Genomic DNA, 21333 nt, shown 5'->3' with positions numbered 1-21333 from the left:
TACTTTGTCGCATTGTCCTTGAATTATGTTTTAATATCGTAAACATTTTGGTCGGGAAAACTCGGAAAATGATTTTTAAAAACGTGTTGAAATTCATGAAAGGATTGATGTACATAAGAAACTTTTATTTAAGGGTAACATTTAAAAGATCTTGCACGGAATATGGCATCGTAAGTGGCAGGATTGAAAAATAAAATACTCAATACTTGCACTGTCCGAAAACGCATAATTTGAATGACCGAGCATTTTCCGCGAACGGTCGAGTGCTCGATAATTCGTCCATCGTCTCTTTTCGCCAGAGGGAAATGTAGAGGGATGGAAGGGGTAAATAATTAGATTGTCGAGCGGGTTCGGGTTCGGACGGAGCGCTCGCGAGTCCGGCCGTGCAGGGGTGGCCGGAGAGAGGGAGGAAGAGAGGGAGAGAGGGAGACACCCTCCGAGTCGATAGCGGGCAGGCATGCGCTCCCCGGCCCGTCCCAGCAACCCCCCTCCCACAGAATAAGACTACTGACACTCATGTCAACACGCCAATGGCCGAGACAGAATGCGCGTCAAACTAATCGCGTGAACCCGTATTGCCCGAACATTGTTTACCGTACAAATGGTATCGTAACGGGAGTGCTCCGCGTTTCCACGAACTAACTATCTATGGACAATTCGTGCGTGTTGGACCTTCTCATTAGGTGCTTCGCCATGACCGAGCCTGAGGATCTTAACTTCACGGCCTTCACGGACTTGTGCCGGCTGTGTTCCCTGAAGAGCGGCCCTCGGCTGCACATCTTCGACAAGGACGGGGAACAGCGGCAGATCCTCTTCAAGATCCGGTCTTGTCTTCCCACCATGGTGAGTACACCGGAGTATATGTGACAACAACCTCCGCTTCTACTACGGCGGTGGCGCGATACTATCTCGCACCATCATATAATATGTATTTTCTTTGTTTGCCTAATGGCGAATACGAAAGTAGGTACAATATGTAGGTACAACTAAGATGTGTGACGCACACGTCACGTACGAATGTACGTAGGGAGATTTACGTATTTTTTAATTTAAATATTAGTATTTGACAAAACAAAAATATTACTTATTATGCATATTCTGTATGTACGCATACAAACATTCAGTCCAAATAATTATATTACGTGAATAATTAAACTGTATAATTACGAATGTATGATCGAATTTATGAATTATAAGCATTGAATAAAAATGCTTGCGGTGAGTTTTCGTTTTTCAGAAACTTATTAATATTATTTATAATTTTTCAAATTACACTTTCAATCGTAACACTTAAATGCAATTTGTTCAGACGTTCCTAATAATTCATTTTCTCGTGGTGTCTCTATCCTGCATGCACAAAATTGGCTTGAAATAATTTGTGAGTAGGTTCCACGTTTATTTTACAAAAGGGGGGAGGCCGAGCACATGTGCCCGGCGAGCTGAAGGAAGGGGTGGCTTGTCCCCCCGTCCCTCGCTCCCGCCCCCTCGCAGCATGAGGGGGCCACCCTCGTGTTATCACGAGAGGGTGCCGCGCTATCAGTCTCGCACAGTTCGCTGACCCCTGATACCGCGAATGCCCCACATAATACTTTGAAATCTATTTGTTTAAATTTTAAATTCGATTTAATAAAATATGTTTTTTTATTTATAAAAAATAAAAAAAAGATAACCGCAAAGCGAAATTTGGTTTCGTCTCTTACAATAAGCGTGTATTTTTCATTGAAAAGTATAATTTCGAAAATAATGAAAAAATAAAATCGTCTTTAGGCAACTTTTTTGAATTTAACTTCAATTTTAAATTATTTTTTATGTTTATTGTATATAGTCTATAATGCACAAGGTAGCTTTAATATACGCATTTATGTATTTGTTGTGTGGAAAATGTATAAAATGGCGCGTAACAAAATGTTAGTATTTTGAAAACTATATCATAATTAAAGTTGTCATAGTATTGCACGCAAATGCTTTATTCAAAACACACAAACATAAAATATGATATATATTCAAGAATTTTAAAAAATACCAACACTTGGATTTTTCTTTAGTACCTATGATTGATTGTTTTCCAGTGATTTGGAAACATTTACATCTTCAAACATAGGCAAAATGTTGAGTGTTACACATTGTGAACTCTGTATATGCCTTGACTTTCATATTTATAATTTAATTAATATAAAATTAATTAAATTATAACTATTTTTGCATCATTTATGATTAGGTCATCAAATTATTTATTTCAAGTTTGTTAGTGAGAATCCGTGGAGGAACGAAATTAACTGTAGTTTACAAAACGATTGATACGACGATTCTTCCAATTTTGTCAAATGAGTACTTATTACTCGAATTTTTTTTAAATATAATAAACCGCCTATTGTTTAAAGTACGAGTATGTTCCGATTCTCTTTAATTTAACCTCGTATAATACACATATTCTGTAATTAATTACGTCTTGTAAACCTAATCATATATGCTATTTTAAAAAAAGAATAAACCTATTACAGTTGATAAAGCCGAGTGAAGAACTAATCTATCAGTGTAGGTTATAACGGTGCTCTTGTGACACAAAACTTATTATTAATACGAAATATTAGAAAATAAATACCTCAATTCTGGTGGCATATTTATGTACAATTTATTTCTAGGTGCCTCTATAAAGGGTTCAGTGTGCATCGGTGCAACGCAACACTAGTGTGGCACAAAATCATTATTGAGGGAAAAAATAGTTTTCTGAAATACAAAATATTAAAAATGTAAAAGTATTCAAATCCAAACTAAACATCACGAGTTTTTCCTTTCTCCTCCTTCTTTATTTCCCTCTCTACCCCCTCTGATCTTCGTATAATGTAGTGTAGACATTTAATCGTTTAAAAAAAAACTTTTTTGTACATAATGTTATTTATACATTGGCGGGCTTATTGCCAAATGGCAATTTCTTCCAACCAACCAAAAAAATAAAAGTTGTATTTTTATAATTCAAGTTACATAACATATTCAATAGAAAAAAGATTAAAAAGCTAAATATATATTAAAATAGAAATAAACGTAATAAATTACCTTAAATCAAAACTATTACGCAATGGGAAAAGGCAAAAAAAGAGGAAAGAGGAAAGGAGGAAAGATTAAGGAAGAGAAAGGAGATGTTTCTTCAGACGTGATTTAAACAAAGATAATGTAGTAACACCTTTGATGGTGGATGGAAGATGATTCCACAGTCGATCTAAAAAATCCTTGCACTAATCAATATTTTGTTTTATAACGAAAATATTATAATACGCCAACAATTTGTTTATATACCACTGATTTTCTCGAACTGAACGGTTTGGGTGAGTATGAAGAAATTGCCTCGAGGCAATATACCCGCCTATATAAAGTGTTTAAATAAATCAATGGAACCTACTTCATCCTAACTTTCCTACTGTATGAAATTTATCGATTTTGAAAATAAATTTATTTATTTATAATGATTTCATTATATGGGTATACATATTTTTTTAATGTTTTTAAATTATAAATATTTAAAAAAAATATCTGAGACAGAAATAATTTTGATAAGATTATGAAAGGGTCTCCGAAACGGTTTAGTCATGTGGAACGAAAGTTCACGAAATAACGGTAAAACAGGTAGATATGGCGAGAATGAACGGTGACGTCAGAAGGAAGACGTGGCATGATCAGATAAACCAAAATCTTAAATCTAGTTATATCAAAAGCAGATGGAACCGAATGGCATGCATGACAAGACGTATGAATATGGAAGAAGCTTGTAATGTGTGGCAGGAAAGACGTGCCTACCCCTACTGGGAAATGGCGTGATGGTAGTAGCAACAAGAAAATCTATAATATAAATTGTAAGACGACCTCCCCCTATAAAAAGAAGCATCTAGCTCCATTAGAGAAGTAGAAACGATCTAGAAACGTTAAATATGAAAATATCGTACGGACTTATATACTTTTAAAAATACGTTATTGCATTTTTTTTAAATTGAGAAATGTGTAAATACGTGTAAACTATTTCTTTTGTTTTTTCCTAAAAGATACTGTATGTTTCACAATCGTAATATTTAATAATAATGCATTTTTTTGTTTTATTTTTATTAGGAAAAACAACCAATAATAATAATAAAAAGTATAAAAAATGATACTTACATCCAGTAAGGAGAAAAAATTATACTAAAAAGAAAAGAAAAAAATGCACTGTAAGAAGGTTGAGGATAAAGAAACAAAGTGGAGAAGCGGAAGGTGGATTTTTACAATATGGTAATGAGGAAGTTCGGTGCTAAGGAAAATTGCAAATAAGAAATGTTTTTTTTACACGTGGTAAAAAATAGAGCATTAATTTGAACGACGAAGTTTCTTGAAAATGTGTCTATTTTTTTTATACGACTAATGATAGATTTCCTGTTTACTAAAATCAGCATAACTCACAGAAGAGAACTTGTGACGTCACACGCCGAGTAATTTCGAAATAGCATAACTTTAAAAAATCTTAGCATTAATATGAATAATACGATTCGTAAACATTAAAAAAATAAATTTGGTTTGATAATCTTTCAATTAAAAAAAAACACTGAACTTCCTCAATGATCTATTTGGAATTCACTTATAACATATAAGAGTGTTTTGCAACCTGTGGGTCGCGACCCCCTGGGGGGTCTCGATTCCTTGCCTGGGGGGTCGCTGCCACAAGTAAGGCAAAAGTAAAAAGCGAGGGTTCAAAAACTAGCCTGTAACTTTTGTCCTACTCCTCGTGATTGTGACCCCCCCAAGCAAGGCAAATGTTGTTCCTGGGGGTGGGAGGGGGATCGTCATCCATTTTTCTACCCGTAAAGGGGTCGCGTATTCAAAATATTGAAAAATACTGATATATAACATTAACAAATTAAAAAGCACATTAATGAATTATACACAGATACATCATCAAACCCTTGTACGCACCTTATGGTGGATAGGGCACTGCAGTGGCAAAAAATGCACTGTATCTCTAGGTAAGGTGATCAATATTACGCTTTAGGTCCTAGTCTAATGACGGTGAAATATTGCAGTGTAATACCACCTTATAAATAAATCTTTCAGAATAAAAATTGCCTCTGGTACAATTGGCTGTCCTGAACTACTATGCAAACTCTATTAGTTCTAAGTAATAACCTTCTTCTTCATATTTCTCTTTTTTCATCTGATTATAGGCAAAATTCATATTTATGGCGAACTTTTAATATTTTAAATGTAATAACAAAATCATTAATCATATATTGATTTGTGAGTAATCATAATGACGTGCGGCGTTTACTTTCGGAATAATTCGTAGTGTTTTTTTCTTTTCTTTTGGATGTTCATTTTATGTGCGAGAATATTTTTAACTTACTGTGATGCTTCTTGTGAAAGCGTGTAATTGGCTTATTCGTAAATTGTTTTATTTAATACGCGAGTAAAATATAAACATAGTTGTTGGTTATCCAAATAAACAATAAAAAAACTATTTTTCAATAATTTGCATTTTTTCAGATCTCAAAAGACGACTTCTTGCCGAAAAAGATCTGCGAGCGATGTGTCACGAGACTGGAACAGCTGTACGAGTGGAGACAGAACTGCCTCAGCACGGACTCCGTGCTCAGGAACTACGCGGAGTCCATGAGGGTTGTCACCTCCACTATCAACTTCCAGGTAGGGTTATATATTTATTGACACATTATTACAATATGGGAATCGGAGCTTTTTCATGACTTATGACGTATAGAACACTGCTTTGATACACCATCCAAAGCGTATCTTAATAATTTTTGTCTCATGAAGGCAAGATAATCAGACTTACGCTTCAGGTGCCAGTCCAGGAACTATGATTTTTTGTGTTTTTATATCCTTTTAAACAAATATTCCATGTCAACAACATCAGTTATCGAATCCGAGATCTCTCGCATGGTAGGCAAAAGCCCCTACCATTTGACCACGAAGTGGACGTACATAGACAGTATACCTCAATTTTCGATACGTTTTTTTTAAATTTGGTCTTTTTTCTATTTTTATAATTGGGAAAATCGCCTATAAGTAGGTGTTGATATGTTTGTTAACAAAACGTATCTTTTTTTAGGGTGCTATTCTGAATCTTCTCGCGGAGGTAGAATTCGTTTGCGGATTTTTATTTTTTGCATGCGACTACACTTTGTTTCATAGATGGCCACACTGATGATTAAATGTCAAATAACGTAAAACAAACAGTTAACATTTCATACTTCAATATTATAAAACCGTTTAAATTTTGGGTAATACTTAAGGTCGCAATAATGTTTGAAATGAAAATCACCATATTTGGTTTCCCGTGTTCTATATATTTGGCGTTTAATAATCAATGTGGCCATATATGTAGCAAAGTGTAGTCGCATACAAAAAAATCTCAATTTTTAATTATTTACCCCTGCGAGAAGATTCAGAAACAGCACCCCTGGGCTGGTATTTCGAATATAGCGCGGTATAGCGCGTTTTTACGTACTAACTACGTGTAATAGCGCGCTGTACTTGCGTTCGGAATACCAGGGGTTGGTAAGGTAATTTTTTTATACATTTTAGAGAAACTTCACATCATTCCCTTTTCACTCCTAATAGTGCATAGGACACTGCATTGGTATACCAATCGCAGCGTATCTTGATAATTTTTGCTACCTAAAAGTAAGATGATCAGTCTTACGCGTCAGGTACCAGTCCAGGGACAATGAAATGTTTTAGTGTAAAAACACCCTTTTAAATAAATACATCATATCAACCATGCCAGGAATCGAACCCGAGACCTCTTACGCGGTAGGCCAACGCATTGACCATTACACCATCAGGCCGACAAACTTCACAGTACAATTAAATAATCTAATTTTTACCGCGTGTTAGAAAACATTATTTAAATCCATTTCTCGTAGCACTAGACTTGCTTATTGCAGACGATAAACGCCAATCGCGAGCTCTGTTGTAACCGTGTACGCGGTGATTGATTTATCGATTATTGTTATCCAGCAAACGCGACAATTTTATTGCAATTGGTTAGTTTTTAGATCACTTCCCATCTATTGTAAAATGAACAATAGGGACTTAGTTCTGTACGATAATGTATACATATACTACTTGCAAACCCGGCAAAATCCATTTTCCTTTATTTTGAGCAAATCACAAAAAACTGATACAATATTTAACTTCAACTTTTTTTTAAACTTAATTTTTTTATTATAATCAGTAAATATTTTACACGTTAGCAGTGATAACATAAGCATGATTACGTCAAGAAACAGTAGTGAAATAATAAAATTAACTTTATACATTACCCACTTTGCAATACTCAAGTACAGGTTGCCATGTTTGCAACAAAGCCGATAATTTAAAAGTCTAGTCTTACAAATTAAGCCGTATTTTAAACTGACAATCTTAAAATTATTCTAAAAAAAGGTATTCTGAATAAGTTTCAATAAATATCTCACGTTTTTTAATTGGATTTTGCCGGGTTTGCAAGTAGTACCCCTCATATGTGACTTTGAAATAATCGTTGGTTATCTCAAAGGCGACTACTTTTTCCATTTCCGCATTTATTTATTCATATAAAGACACATATTACAAAAAAATAATAAGGTATCCTAACTCTATGAGGCCAAGAGCCATGTGTTGAGTTGGGATACAACAAAATAAAAAGTGGAAGCATGCATATTATTAAATAATAATACAAATAAAAAATATAACAAAAACGTAAATTACAATAAACATCTGAACAAGCGCTTAATAATACTATACATAAATCTATGCAATGTCTAGCAGCAGTCTCCTGCAATAGTCTCTTAGTTTAGAAAAAAACCCACAATTGTACGCTGCCGTCATAAGGAATGCATCTAACATTTTTTTTTCGAAAATGAGTTAAATACATATTCGGAATCAGGAAAAAAATACGCACCTACTGGTACTTGAATTATCTTCCTAAAAAAATCACAACCCTATTATTTTCACTAAAAGACTGATTTAAATACATTTTTTTTTTCTATTCCGTTTTTAAAAACATCTGAAATTAATATACCTACTCGTATTAAATTAAATTTAAGATGAGCGCATCTGCTGGTAATTTCGAAGTTAATTGATTATTAGGTCGTAAATGGTAAATGGCCAGTAACGTCTATTTTATTTGGTTGAGTAGAATCTATTGGCATATTAACATATTAACACTAAGAAAGACTGACATTTACTTAATTACTAAATAAAAAGGGCGTTTCTAGCCAGAAACGTCTTTTTATTGGAGTATAAAATATTTTTTTGTATTTTTTTTACCAAAAAGAAAATGAAAATGTTGAATATTAAACATATAACGTAAAATTCAAATAAATATATAGATTCCGTTAGGCCAAGCCATAATACATACTGTCGCATAATAATATATTTTTGTAGTATTTTTCACACAGCGAATTTTTCAATTTCCAAGTTACAAAATATTTTTTTTCTCCGTTTTTTTGGTTTTATGTAGAAACGTCTTTCTTTATTATGACGGCAGTACACTTTTCTTGAAAATGGCCTTTGTTTTCGATAGCTTAATATGTTCATCCAGGACATTGAATACTTTTGAGGCCACAAAAGAGAAATTTCTCTGAGCGAAAGTCGTACGTGTTTTCGGTATTCCATTAACGTGTTAAAGCTTTACACTTTGGCTTGAGATACACTCGATATACCCACTACACGCCTACACCATTGGGGATTGTTTATTAGAAAAAATAATAAAGCCGTTCGATTTCAATATGGTAATTTAAATAATAAAATATTATTAACGTGTTAAATTTACTAAAAAGTATGTTCCTTGCGATTATTTTTTATATATTTATTTAAATACAAAAAATACATTTGATTGGGTTAAGTGCATTTCAGCTCTGTTTAACTCCGTGTTGAGCGGAAATGTTTTATTACTTACAAGAAATATACATATGTATATCGTAAAGAAAAAAATATCCTGAAAAACACAAATACATAGAAAAAAAGTAAATTGTTAGTATCAATGTACAATTAATAATTTTAAAAAAAACTTTCAATAAAATAAACGTTAATAAATACGTTTTTAGCATAAATTAATTTTTTAAAAAGAAGGTAAATTAAACCATAAATTATACAAATAAATAAATATTAATATTAATTCATAATTTGAAACAGATTGAGAATTCAATAATTATTAATTATATAATTTATTTACATCAATAATAAATCAAAGAAAAACGAAGAATAAAATATTAACTTTTAAAAACATTTTTGAATATCAGTAATAATTATTGATATTACCAGTATTGAGGTAGGAATAGTCCGCCTCGTTGTATTACGATGCACGCATTAGGCTATTATTTATAAGGTTGCAGGTTCGATACCCATCATGAAATAATAATAATTTTAATTTAAGTTTGTAAGTGAAAATTCTTGATGTAAGTTCATTGTAATTTATTTTAGAAATATATGACGAGTGATTCTTTAGTCCACGAATTCGGAATATCTAGTGGCCTTTGTTTTGTATAAAAACATTGAACTCCTTAATAAAGATATCAGTCTTGAAAATGTCGCGAAAGCGATGAAACCGGTCACCGGTCATTCCAAATTTGCGGATTAAAATATCACTCGTCTTTTATTTCTGTAATAATTTATTTTTATTTTTTATTATTATTATTTTATATAAATCATCGTCATCATAGAGTCCAGATAGTGCATAGATCATTAAATTAAAAAACCGAATGCTGCGTACCTCGATAACCTTTTAAAAAAACAAATTTAAACGAAGGCTTACCTTACCCCTGGAACAATAGGCGAATTCACCAAACACTATACTACAAGGCCGAATAATCCCCATATAATATCCTTTTTTAGGATTTTTACTTGAGATTAGCCATGAAGTCGATAACACTTGTCCGGGGTTCTAGTTCTATTTCACACTGAACTGTATTCTTCATCCGCCTGGACACAGATAAAACACATAAATGCACACCGAACTCTTTTTTTCTGTATTAACATCTCCCTGGGCATAACGCGTGTAGTGGTATATTATTACATATAACTATCCGATCACGATTATTATACATAAGTTTTGTGCAGATATTGAGCCGAGTAACAAGCCACTGTCGTGGGCTATTTTTCACGCCGACGAGCTCTCAATTGACCGACATCTGCACAAATACATGTTATTTTTACAGTTTTTTCAGCTTATTTTTTTTGTGTCCGGGCGAATGAAAATGCAGTTTTGTGTTTAAAATATAACCAGAATCTGAGTGGTTTCGACTCAATGGCTGCTCTCATGTAACAATCCCGAAAAAATAAATTGAGTAGAGAAATGCAATGAGGAAGTTCGGCGCTATGGGAAATTGGATATAAAAAATGTTTATTCTCGCGCGGTAAAAATTAGAACATTTTATTGTGCGGCGAAGTATTTAGAAAAAGTATTGAAAAGTTAATAAAAATAACTACTTTGAAATATATCACATGTTCTTCCCAATCAAAAAATGGTCAAGTGTTGTGATAGATTTCTGGTTTCCTGGAACTCACCAATCAAATCCAAAACTCACCAATCAGCATAACTCACCGACTAGAACTTGGGACGTCACTGGCGGAGTAATTTCATAATTACAAAAAATTAAAAAATCTTAGCGCTGACAATATTATGGATAAAAATAATAATAAATTGTCTTAGATTGATAGTCTATTGACAATGTATTTTTTTAATCACTGAACTTCCTCATTGAACCCGAGATCTCAAGCATGGCATGCAAATGACCCCACCACTACTACACTACGAGGCAGATATTTAAAAATCAATCAAATAAGACTTTTTATACGATATATGATTTTTACATTTTTACAACTATTAAAATAAATATATTACAATATTTTTTATATGCAGTAAAGTCTTTGGCTTTAGGTGCTAGATAAAAAAAAACTTCATTCAAAGTATTGCGGAGAAAAACAATAAAATTTATTAGCAGTCTAAATCTTCATTTTGAAATTTTCCTTTTTAACAGGTGTCGCTAGTTTTCTCCATACTTTTATTCTCTATAGTAAACCAACACACAAGGGAATGTAATATTCAAAGCCAAAGGAATCGAAAGGTGCTTTACGTGAATATGAAAGTCAACTGCTTATAGAATGCTGAATGTTACACAGTTTGTAAAGTAATCATTTGACCGAGCTGATGACAGATGATAAGCTTTGTAAATGACTAGACTTCCATATTTTCAACAGCTTCATCTCTGTTGAAAAAATATGTTATGTTTAATATCAACGTTGTCTTTAATCAAATCTAAGACAACATAATGTAGGTATACATCGCTAGCCCAAAGCATCAGCCAGATATCTCTGAAGAACATATTCTGAGATAATCAGACTTTAAGGTTTACAAAGCATCTGACTGAATTAAATTATTTGAAGTAGATTAGGAACATTATAATAGGATGGGGAGGAACGCGTAAAACCACATAAGAGCTATTAATGAAAGCACAAAAAGCCTTACTTAGAGTAGCCAACAAAAAGCCTTACCAATACTCTACAGACAGACTTTTTACAGAATTTTCAGTATTAGACATAAGACAAATATACATAAAGACAATTTTAAGACATTTTCATCAAAATCCTCAGAGACATAATGACGGATAACAAATTTACGACACTGGGCAAATACAAAAAACAATACATAATAAATAAATAAAGGCATTATACTTTTCTGGCCCCTAAGTGATACAAATTTTTAAGCAAGGACATACGAGTATTGGTGAATAAAATGAAAAACAATATTTTCAAAGCTCGAGTCCATAAATGGATTGCTAAAATGACTGGACAGGAAGCTGAGGAATATGTTTCATATATAAGAATAAAATTTCAGTTTCTTGAAAATTCTTTCTCGTTTTATTAATGTAGGTATGTTTTGATTTGTTTTTATTTCTTTTGAATTTTTACACAACAATTGATGTAAAAGTATGAACAATTATGTATAAAATAAATAATACTCCGACACCTCGGAACGTGCCTGTGGGCCAGTGGAGTGGCTACATCCATAAATAAAAAAAATATTAAATTGAATGTACCTATTGTATAAACATTTTCATTTGTAAACAATGTATATGTATTTTATATTGGATTAAATAAATAAATAAAAATACATAGGTTAACTATCTACTTCAATATTTCTGTGGCTTGGGTCTAAAAGAGGGTAATTTTGCAGGTATTTTGTTTCCTTATAATGAACTGTTTGTGGTGTTTGAAACTATTATCAATAAAAAAACCACTACCACATATGTGTGTGTGTGTATATAAATTTGTTATATATGTATTTTTTTTATTTGACATCAATCCTGTACAAAACGTTGGCAATTTATTTTAATAAAATCCGACATTAGCCCTTTTAGACCCAAGGCACTAATTTTAATATTTGAAAACATTAATTTAATTCAGCGCTGTCCAACTTCTTGTAGGCCGCGGGCCATTTTTTCTTTAGTACACATTTCGTAGCCAAAGAGGATAGGTAAAGAAAAAGTCAGTTATTGTCAATGCAAAAGTTATTTTATTAAAACGAAAAAATAATGTAATAAATAAAATTATTAAGTAATTTAAATTTTTTAAAATAAAACAATATTCATTATAAATTAATTACGTTTACAAAACAAAGATTTTACTTATTACTAATTTGATGAGAGGATTGTGGCCGTAGTTACTGAGCAACAATTTCTTCAATGTCAATATCAAATTTTTTTGTGGAAAGTCTACTTGTATTTTCAAGTGTGGAGTCCTTAAAGCTGTTTCTATATTTTGATTTTATGTATTTCATGTCAGAGAAGGCCCGCTCGCGGATGTATGTACATCCAAACATTGAAATGATTTAAAGCCCAAAATCTCTAATTTTTTAGTATCTTTCTACACCCAAAAGTTCTAATACTTCTATGCCAGTAGATGCAATAAATGGGCCTGAAGGTCGCATAATTCCATTTGATATTTAGGATCAACGGAGATAATATCATATAGTTAATGGATCACTGAATAAATTAATACTCAATTTAAGGTCATAAAATTGAGAAAATATTGTATTAAAACCGTCAATCAGGGCATCTACTTTCGATAAAACAAATCAAAATTAACTTCTATATTACATTCCTTCATTTCTTCATGGATCTTTTTGCAAGATTTAAAATGTTTAATTTATTTTAAGATTTAAAATTTTAAATTATTTTCCTACAAATTTCATTTCAACCATTTTAGTTTGTTTCTAAATCTAGTAACATGTTTATAAAGACAGCACACATTTTGATATTTTCACTGCAAGGATTTATTTAAAACATTGAAATAATTTGTTATATCTGTTAGGAGTGCAAGTGAACAAAGAAAAATTTTATCATCAAAATTCGCTCTCAAATCTTCATCGATACCAACTTCTACGAGAAAAAATAAAATATTTTCAAGTGTATAAAATATCTTCAAGCACTTTCCAGCTTTCACCTCGTGGGCCGCCAGTTGGACAGCGTTGATTTAATTAATTGATTAACACATCTGCACGTGTATCTCAAAATTGGAAATATTGGGTTTATCTCAGTATTGCTTTGGGCTACCGATATGTACATGTAAAAATGTATTGTAGCCAAATGCGTCATCCACAGATAATTTATAATTTTTTTAAATATTTTTTTATACATAATATGTATTATACACTCTAATACAACGTATTTCATGTAGGTATATGTGTTCCTACATATATATTATACACTCTAATACACTAAACATTTCCCCACCTTTTTTTAGATTTACAATTCTTCTCTCGATAGACTCGAGCTCAAAGCAGTGAACCTTTGCACATAATGTTTTAAGTAAATTCGCCGCCGGAAGTTCATGATAAAACTCACAATAATATTCGCACATTAGTGTCTTCAGACGGAAATAGGGGTGGGGCCAGGACAGGTTACTAGGGGGTGGATGGTGGCGGCGGAGGACGTAGGGGAGGGGGGACACCATTTCTAGCCACTATTGATCCGAGGCTGGCGACCGAACGAAGAAATTTCTGCATTTCGACTGTACATAGGTAATAAAACATATTCTATGCGTCGCGTCTACGTTCATTTACGATATTTTTATACTGTCGCGGCTAATGAAATTGTTAACCATAGAATAATTTATTAGTCGATATATTTTTTCTATTGAGATACAAAAAATTCTAAAGAACATAATAGATGATCTGGAATTATGTTCTCTTAACATGTTTTTTACCAAAGCGAAACACATGTCAAAAATGATTTTTCATTGCAGTTCTTTGAAAATTTGCTTTCTCTTCTGTTTTTGTAATCCTATAGAATTTCGTTGATATTTTTGTATCTGTGAATAGCAAAACAAACCTTTATTCATCATACCTATGTAAGATTAAAAAGAATTAGAATAGTTAAGGGATTTTTTTTTTGCACCCTAATAAGCCAGGAGACTATTGGGCCAGGCTTATGAAAAATCATATTTATTTTTTGTGATTAAACCGAGAATCGAATCCGCAGCCCTCTGAGTAAAAGCAAGCATCTAGCCAACATCACGAGTGCCGCTTTTATTTATTAAAGGATTTGATAAAATGCATTTTATTATTATTATTATTAATCTTGTAGTAGATTCGATGACCTATGATTACAAAAAGGTTTCCTGGGACACCAAACTCCAACTGTCTCGCCACCTCTTTGAAGATTTTCCCGGTCGGCGGTTACCCTCTGGCATGATGCTTGCTGCCACGTGTGGAAGTCTGTTGGTATCCATTCTCTCCACGTGGTCGCGCCAGAATCGTCTCCTTTTCCTGCCCCATCTCCTATGTTGCAAGCTTCACGTATGACAGTATTTTTTATCCTGTTCCTCAGCGTCTTTACCAGAACAGTGCGCAATGTCTTCATTTCTGTAGTTCTAGGCAGTGTTATTGTTTTGTTTTCGGATTTTCATTCCATTCCGTATGCCACTATCGGCCGGACACAAGTTTTCTATATGCGCACTTTGCTTTCTATATGCATATGTTTATTTTTCCAGACAAAGTCTTTTAAATATTCTGATATAGCCGCTGCTTCGTTAATCTGTTCGCGGTCTTCATTGTATAGATTATTTTTATTAGAGACTTCCAGTCCTTGGAATTAATGAAATCAATGTTATACGTATTAACTTTTATTTTTTTAATTATCAACATTAAAAAATATGATATTTGTACCAGTCTTTTTTCGACGGTAAGGTACAAAATTAAAGTAGGTAAAAAGTAACCTTGTTCATTTATCGTTCAACACAACACTCAAAATATTAATTGACGAAAATATGTTTTACTAAACTCCATCCGTAAATAAAGACTTTTATATTCCCTTTTCAAGGAATTTCTTCGACTCCATAATAAAATACTGAAAATTTAATTAATACTCATAAACAATTATTTATTTATAGTCAGCCTCGGTACAAATACTTCTAATGGATTATTTACATTCCACTAATCCACTTTCCTTTTCGTGCAGTTAAATTATCGATCAATTTCATCGTTAACAATATTTCAACTACCGATGACATGTTTTCGGCACTTCGCATAAAAAAATCCTTTGAAAAAATGTATTTACGAAAATCACTAAAAAAAATATCACAAAAAATACACATTCATTCATGGGAAATTCCTGAATTAAACGCGGGGCAAACGGAGTGGGGCTCTAGGGGACACGAGCCGGGGGGCAGGAACAGGAGGCAGGGGGGCGCCAGAGGGCTTAAATGATTTTCCACCGACTCTACTTCTCTATATAAACAAACAGTAAACAACCCAAATACTTCAGTGGTGTTTGTTACTACGTGGGACTTGTTTACGTTTTCTTTTCTTTGGATATTTTGTTTTCCTAAAAGTTTGCCTCCTGGTGTAAATGTAAGCGCACTTAGATATGAAACATAAAGTTTCAGGTTTAATTCCTGATTCAGCAATATTTAATAACCTCTGGACTGGAACCTGGAGCTTTATACGAATCAGATTGTGGTCCCGTGGCTAGTGTCTCGGACTCATGGATCAAAGGTCCGTGGTTCGAATCCCACTCTAACCCAATTTGGTTCCCATTTTCTAATAGTGAGTTATTTACAACTCGTTGAAAATGGCCTTCAAAATTAAATATTTGCGTAAATTATAAGAACGCAAATATTTATTTTGACAAAAAAAAAAAAATAACTAACAGCAAAAATACGCTGCAACGAGAATACCTAAAGTAGCGGCCAATGCACCAAATTTGCGGGTTATGAAATCATAATAATGAAAATTAAAATAAACATAATACAGCTTTGTTTGTTAACACTTATTTTTTTTAACCTGCCGGTTTTAAAGATACCCAAGCATTAGTTAATTATACCTTAATAAAGAAACTTGTGTAGCTTTGAAACCGGTCGGTAGAAAAAATACGTCATTATAAACAAAGTTGTTTCATATTTATTTGAATGAATAACCACAAAGTAAGTGCTCTAATATAAATTTTAAATAATGACAAAGTCCGAGACAAGATTTTAAAAATAATATTATGTTTCTAATATGTTTAACAATGTGTTTTTTCCTATCCTATAGAATAAAAAATAATTTTCATTGAATTGTCAGAAATTATTAACATAAAGCTAAAATTAATAATAATTCAGGTGCGATGTTTTAGTGAAAAACATATTTATTATACTATACTATTTGTACGATAACACTGCTTAAAACTTTTGCTTATTTTCATTTTTGATATACTCTTATTTAAAAATTATTATACGGGTTGATCAAAGGAATCAAATTTAAGATTTTTTAAAAGCTAGACGAATTTTTTCAAATTGTTAATATTTTGAATTTATAATTAAAATCTTCTCAATGTTTCCTATAGGATACATAATATTATCTCATTTTCTCTCATAAAACAGCATTCAGTCAAAACCACTAAAACTGTTAGGATTTCTGAAGTCATTTCAACCATCAAATGTGTAAAAAAGATATGTCAATATATGGGTTAAGACTTATCAAAGATAAACTTATAAAGACAAATAAATTAAACTCTCTAACGCTGGGTTTTAGAAGATAACGACAAAAGGGATTTTGATATGTTTAATTATTTTTTTTAGTCGTAAGAATTCAAATTTCAGGAATTACTTCATGAAAATGTTATTTGAACTTAAACTAAATAAAAAAATCTATTTAAAACGTTTTTATTTCATACGAAATTTTATTCCGATCTAATAATAATATTAAAAAACAATTTATTTTTGGTATTTCTAGTAAGCGTTATTATTATTAGAGAATGTGCTATCAGTTCGAGCATGTTTTTTTTATGAATAAGCATTTTCCGTGTGAAATGCTTTGCACAAAATGGCTGCTAGTGGTGGCGCTTTACCGTGGTGAGAGTTTCGCACACTAACCCCCTGTACTGACATTTCTATAGTGCCTAGTGCCCCCCCTCGCCCCTGACCTTCATAGAAAACACTCAAGGGAGATTTTACCGTAAACCACTGGAAAATTCATCATTTTCCATTCAAACAATAGTAGGATTCTGTAATGTTGTTTTTAAATTACTATTCTTTTTACTGCAAGAATATTATTTACTAGGCAAGAGAGGGTAGGTACTTGGTACAATTTATACTGATATTTTTATTGATACCTACTCGGCTCGTGGCTTTATTTTATACTTATGTACGAGTCATTTTGTATGGTAATAAAACATAATGGAAATGCCGCATATTAAATATATAATTTTTATTTGAAGCACTAACTTTGTGGTTATTATTATAATTTAAAAAAATTTAAATGAGAGGTTAAAAACAAAATTGTTTTATTTTAATTATGTTAAATGTATTCAGCATGATAGTCTTGCCTAATATAAAAATACACATTTATTTAAATATATAATCAAAAGTTGACTTTAACGCGTCAACTTATAATATTTTTTTAATTGTATAAAAACAAAAATATCTCTTCATATTTGATTCCGTAAAAATGATTTAAATGGTTTAATGTAACATATTCAGAAATAAATTTATTATAATTTGTTTTGACCTAAATTAAAACTTAGAAACGTTAGTCAAGGACCTTTTTGATTCCATACGTAATATTTTAATAGGTAGGTAATAGTGCATTTCTTATTCTGTATAAATGTATTATATTCTAATTCTTTTTTGACAATAGTTTATTAATTATCTACCAAAGTTTGTGAATGAACCTATAAAAGCTTCAAAACGACACATATTTAAGATAGATCTCAGGCCATCAACTTATTTCAAAAAATTTACATCCAAATCAAAAGGAAAGACGATTCAAATAATCCATTTTAACGTCAATTGAAAACCGCTGTTATCAATAAAATATTATGAAAAGTAAAATATATTTTCACTGAAAGATCAGGCTTAAAATTCGTCATGAAATTTCCCGAATCGCGCTATTTACACTCGCATATTTTCCAACAATTCCTACTCATCACCACGTTCGTTTAAAATAGCGTGTAAAACAACAGAATTGACAAAAAGAGCATCACGCATCTGTTACTGAGCTGCATGTTTTCCTCGAATGTTTGTTAGGTGTCTCTTCATTTGGACTCGCGCGGTCCATACGAAGGTATGTTCCACAAGCAGACGGCGTCAGTAAAAGAGAAAGTTTTATCGATCCCCACAACCCTCTGTGTTACCTCTCCGCTCCCCCTGTTCACTTTTACTGCTGCCCGTCTGTGTCATACCAATGAATTTACCATCGCGATGCAATTTAGAATTCCAAACTGGATTATAACCAAATCGATGAACGGAAATTTTTCTCTCTGGAAACAAAATTTTTATTTAATTTTTTTGTGAAAATTTTATATTTAAAATCATCAGAGATCTTTTCATATTTTTGTTCACACAAACGTTTAAATTTATTTATCCGTATAATTTTTACAACACTATCTTTCACCTTAATAGGTTTTGATACTTACGCAGATACTTCTGTGGTTATTTTTTGTGTTTATTGATTTTATTTTAAAAGGTAATTCAACAAAGATACATACCAGAAAACGTACAATTTGAAGTTATTCGTCGATCAATTTCGCATGCATATTTAGTTATAGAATTACACAAAATAGAATTACATTTGTTTTTTTTTTTAGTGTTTTCAAATGTTTGTTTTAAAATTATAAAACAGTTTAAGTGTTTATAATATATACTATGCGTGTGAACAAATTATTTAAAAATTACCTTTTCTGACAGTAAACGAAAAAAATACTTGGACATCTACGGTTAATGCTATTTATCGATATAATAAAAATCCTTATTTTGAACGAGTTTCTTTTGGAACAATAAGATCGCTAAAGACAAATATAGTCTTCCATTACTAAAACAGCCACACAATTTTACTCTTTTGGGTTTTCGTCATCATGTCTGCCTTTTGACTCATATAAAATAATGAACTATCAGGAAAAATCGTCTACACTCGGGAAAGCGTTTCTCGTCACCCCTCCGTCGCTATCGTTTCCTCTGCTAGGGGCGCAGAGGTGCAGGGGGTGCACCGTACGTCCCCCGCTCCGCGCGGTCGGCTGGCGTTCCAGTGCAGTGAGGAAAGCTTTTCCCTCTCGGCCGGCGCGCTAACCACCGCGCTACTCCTGCGCTCCGGGTGGCGGATACCTCTCGTTCCTTCCGTGTACCGTGATTTCATTATTTTAAGTTGACCCGTGAGCGTCGGTGTGCGTGGAGGTCGACAGTGCGTTTCTCGAGGCGGTACTATAACAACCCTTACGATGCATTATTATTGGGTAAGTTATTAGATAAATTCAGTTTGCAGTGTTTTTAACAATTTACTAAGCATTTTGAGTGTGAAAATATTGTGTTGACTGAACATACCAGCCGGTGGACTTTCACTTGTCGGATAATTTGCACATGAAAATCAAAATAATCGATTCTCGCAGCTTTTACGTGAACACATATTATTGTGTGCATGCTTGTCATTTATGAATATTATTTAACGCGTTAAAAAGTTGCGTATTGAATTTGTTTCGTAAATTATTTTGTATTTCCGGTTTAAATTATTTTGTGATTCATTTAAATAAAAGAATAAATTTAACAAAACTTCCCAGTAATATTATTGATAAATAATACAATTAGCACTCAACGCATTTTTTTATTATTTATTTGCATCATTTTCAATACAAAAAAGGATAGTCATCGGTATAATAAAAGTTTTAGTGCACGGTAATACATAATAATAATATTAATGTTGTGAAATATATTTATTGTCCAGGAGCGCATGAGTAATAAGTGCGTAGCAACGCACGTCGGTATTAGCATACAACAACGTATAACTCTTGCATATTCATATATGATAATAACATCCTCCCCCATGCTAGCGTCTTTGCTTTAATGGGGTGAGTGGCCTCCCTTACGCCAAAACTATACTGCCCCAAGCTTCCAAGCAGTCACCAACCTGCGTGTTTGCGCGACTCCACTAACACTCGTATCTGATATTCCGCGTCGCGTATAAGAATGACAGTTTCATTAGTATCGTGATTGAGGTGAGGTGTATGCTCGATACTCGCCCTTTTGACAATCGAGAGTAGAGGAATGCGTGCTTTTCACGTGCGTGTCGATATGATCGCGCGCACGCACCGTCGTAATACACATGCACGTACGTCTGTGTGTGTCAAAGCATGCGCATTTTCTTCAGTAACTCAAAATTAAGCTTGATCTACGACCAGCTGAATTTAGCGTCAAGTCCCCAGACACTTAGCAAAAGTGCGAGTAGTGTATTGCGCGATCTGGGGGGAGTGTTCGGTGAATTTTTGCTCGGTGACACGAGAGCTGTAGTCTCGAAGGGTTCCGTCACATGGTTGGCTATGAAAGTTGCATTGGGTTTGTTCAGTTATCGGATTTTCACTTTCGCCTAGGGTTGAATGCACTCTTGCGGGGGATGACGCCCCCGACCCTCGCTCTCGCTCCGCCGCCGCGACGTCGCGCCGCCGCGCCGCTCGCTTCCCACCGACACCTCCGCGGCTTTTAAGAACTTACAGGGGTTGATCGGGCTGATTTGTTTTCGCCAGTAAATTCAATATTTGTATACATGCCAAGATACAGGATATCTTTAAGAAAATCCAGTTTTATCCATCTATTTACTAGGTATAATGAAACATCGTGCACCGCGGGTCTTAATATCCAAAATATTTGTTGGAGATTAATGAAAAAAATACCTGTGGTTTTGTATTAATATGCATTTTTTTATTCCTATTTTGAAATGTAATTATTTTTTTATTTTTTTTCTTTATTAGGGCCTACTACCAAAACTTGATAACATCGGCCAAAAACAAGTTACATTTATAAACATAAGAAAAACATAAACAGACAGGAATAACAATATACATACAAACAAAA

At 32.9% G+C, this 21333-nt stretch overlaps 1 protein-coding gene across 4 annotated transcripts in view; it reads left to right on the top strand.

Moving 5' to 3' along the window:
• The first annotated feature begins 493 nt into the window (after positions 1-493).
• LOC148272387 (uncharacterized) overlaps positions 494-21333 on the top strand; it is a 39380-nt gene continuing 18540 nt past the window's right edge. For 3 of the 4 annotated variants that reach the window (XR_015824856.1, XM_088240106.1, XM_088240107.1), the window contains exons 1-2: positions 494-843; positions 5503-5661. Coding sequence is in view for 3 of the 4 variants with exons in the window: in XM_088240106.1 (XP_088096232.1) it covers positions 649-843; positions 5503-5661 (354 nt within the window). In the remaining variant the exon portion in view is untranslated. Of the gene's footprint in view, positions 844-5502; positions 5662-19607; positions 19725-21333 lie in introns of those variants that run through there. The other variant, XM_088240108.1, reaches the window with a different exon arrangement.

This window comes from Micrasema longulum, unplaced genomic scaffold (genome assembly GCF_059751315.1).
Source record: "Micrasema longulum isolate JH-2025_06_02 unplaced genomic scaffold, ASM5975131v1 h1tg002345l, whole genome shotgun sequence".
Taxonomy (NCBI): Eukaryota; Metazoa; Arthropoda; class Insecta; order Trichoptera; family Brachycentridae; genus Micrasema; species Micrasema longulum.
The sequence above is the reverse complement of the archived record's forward strand: the minus strand, read 5'-3'. Positions and strand labels throughout refer to the sequence as shown.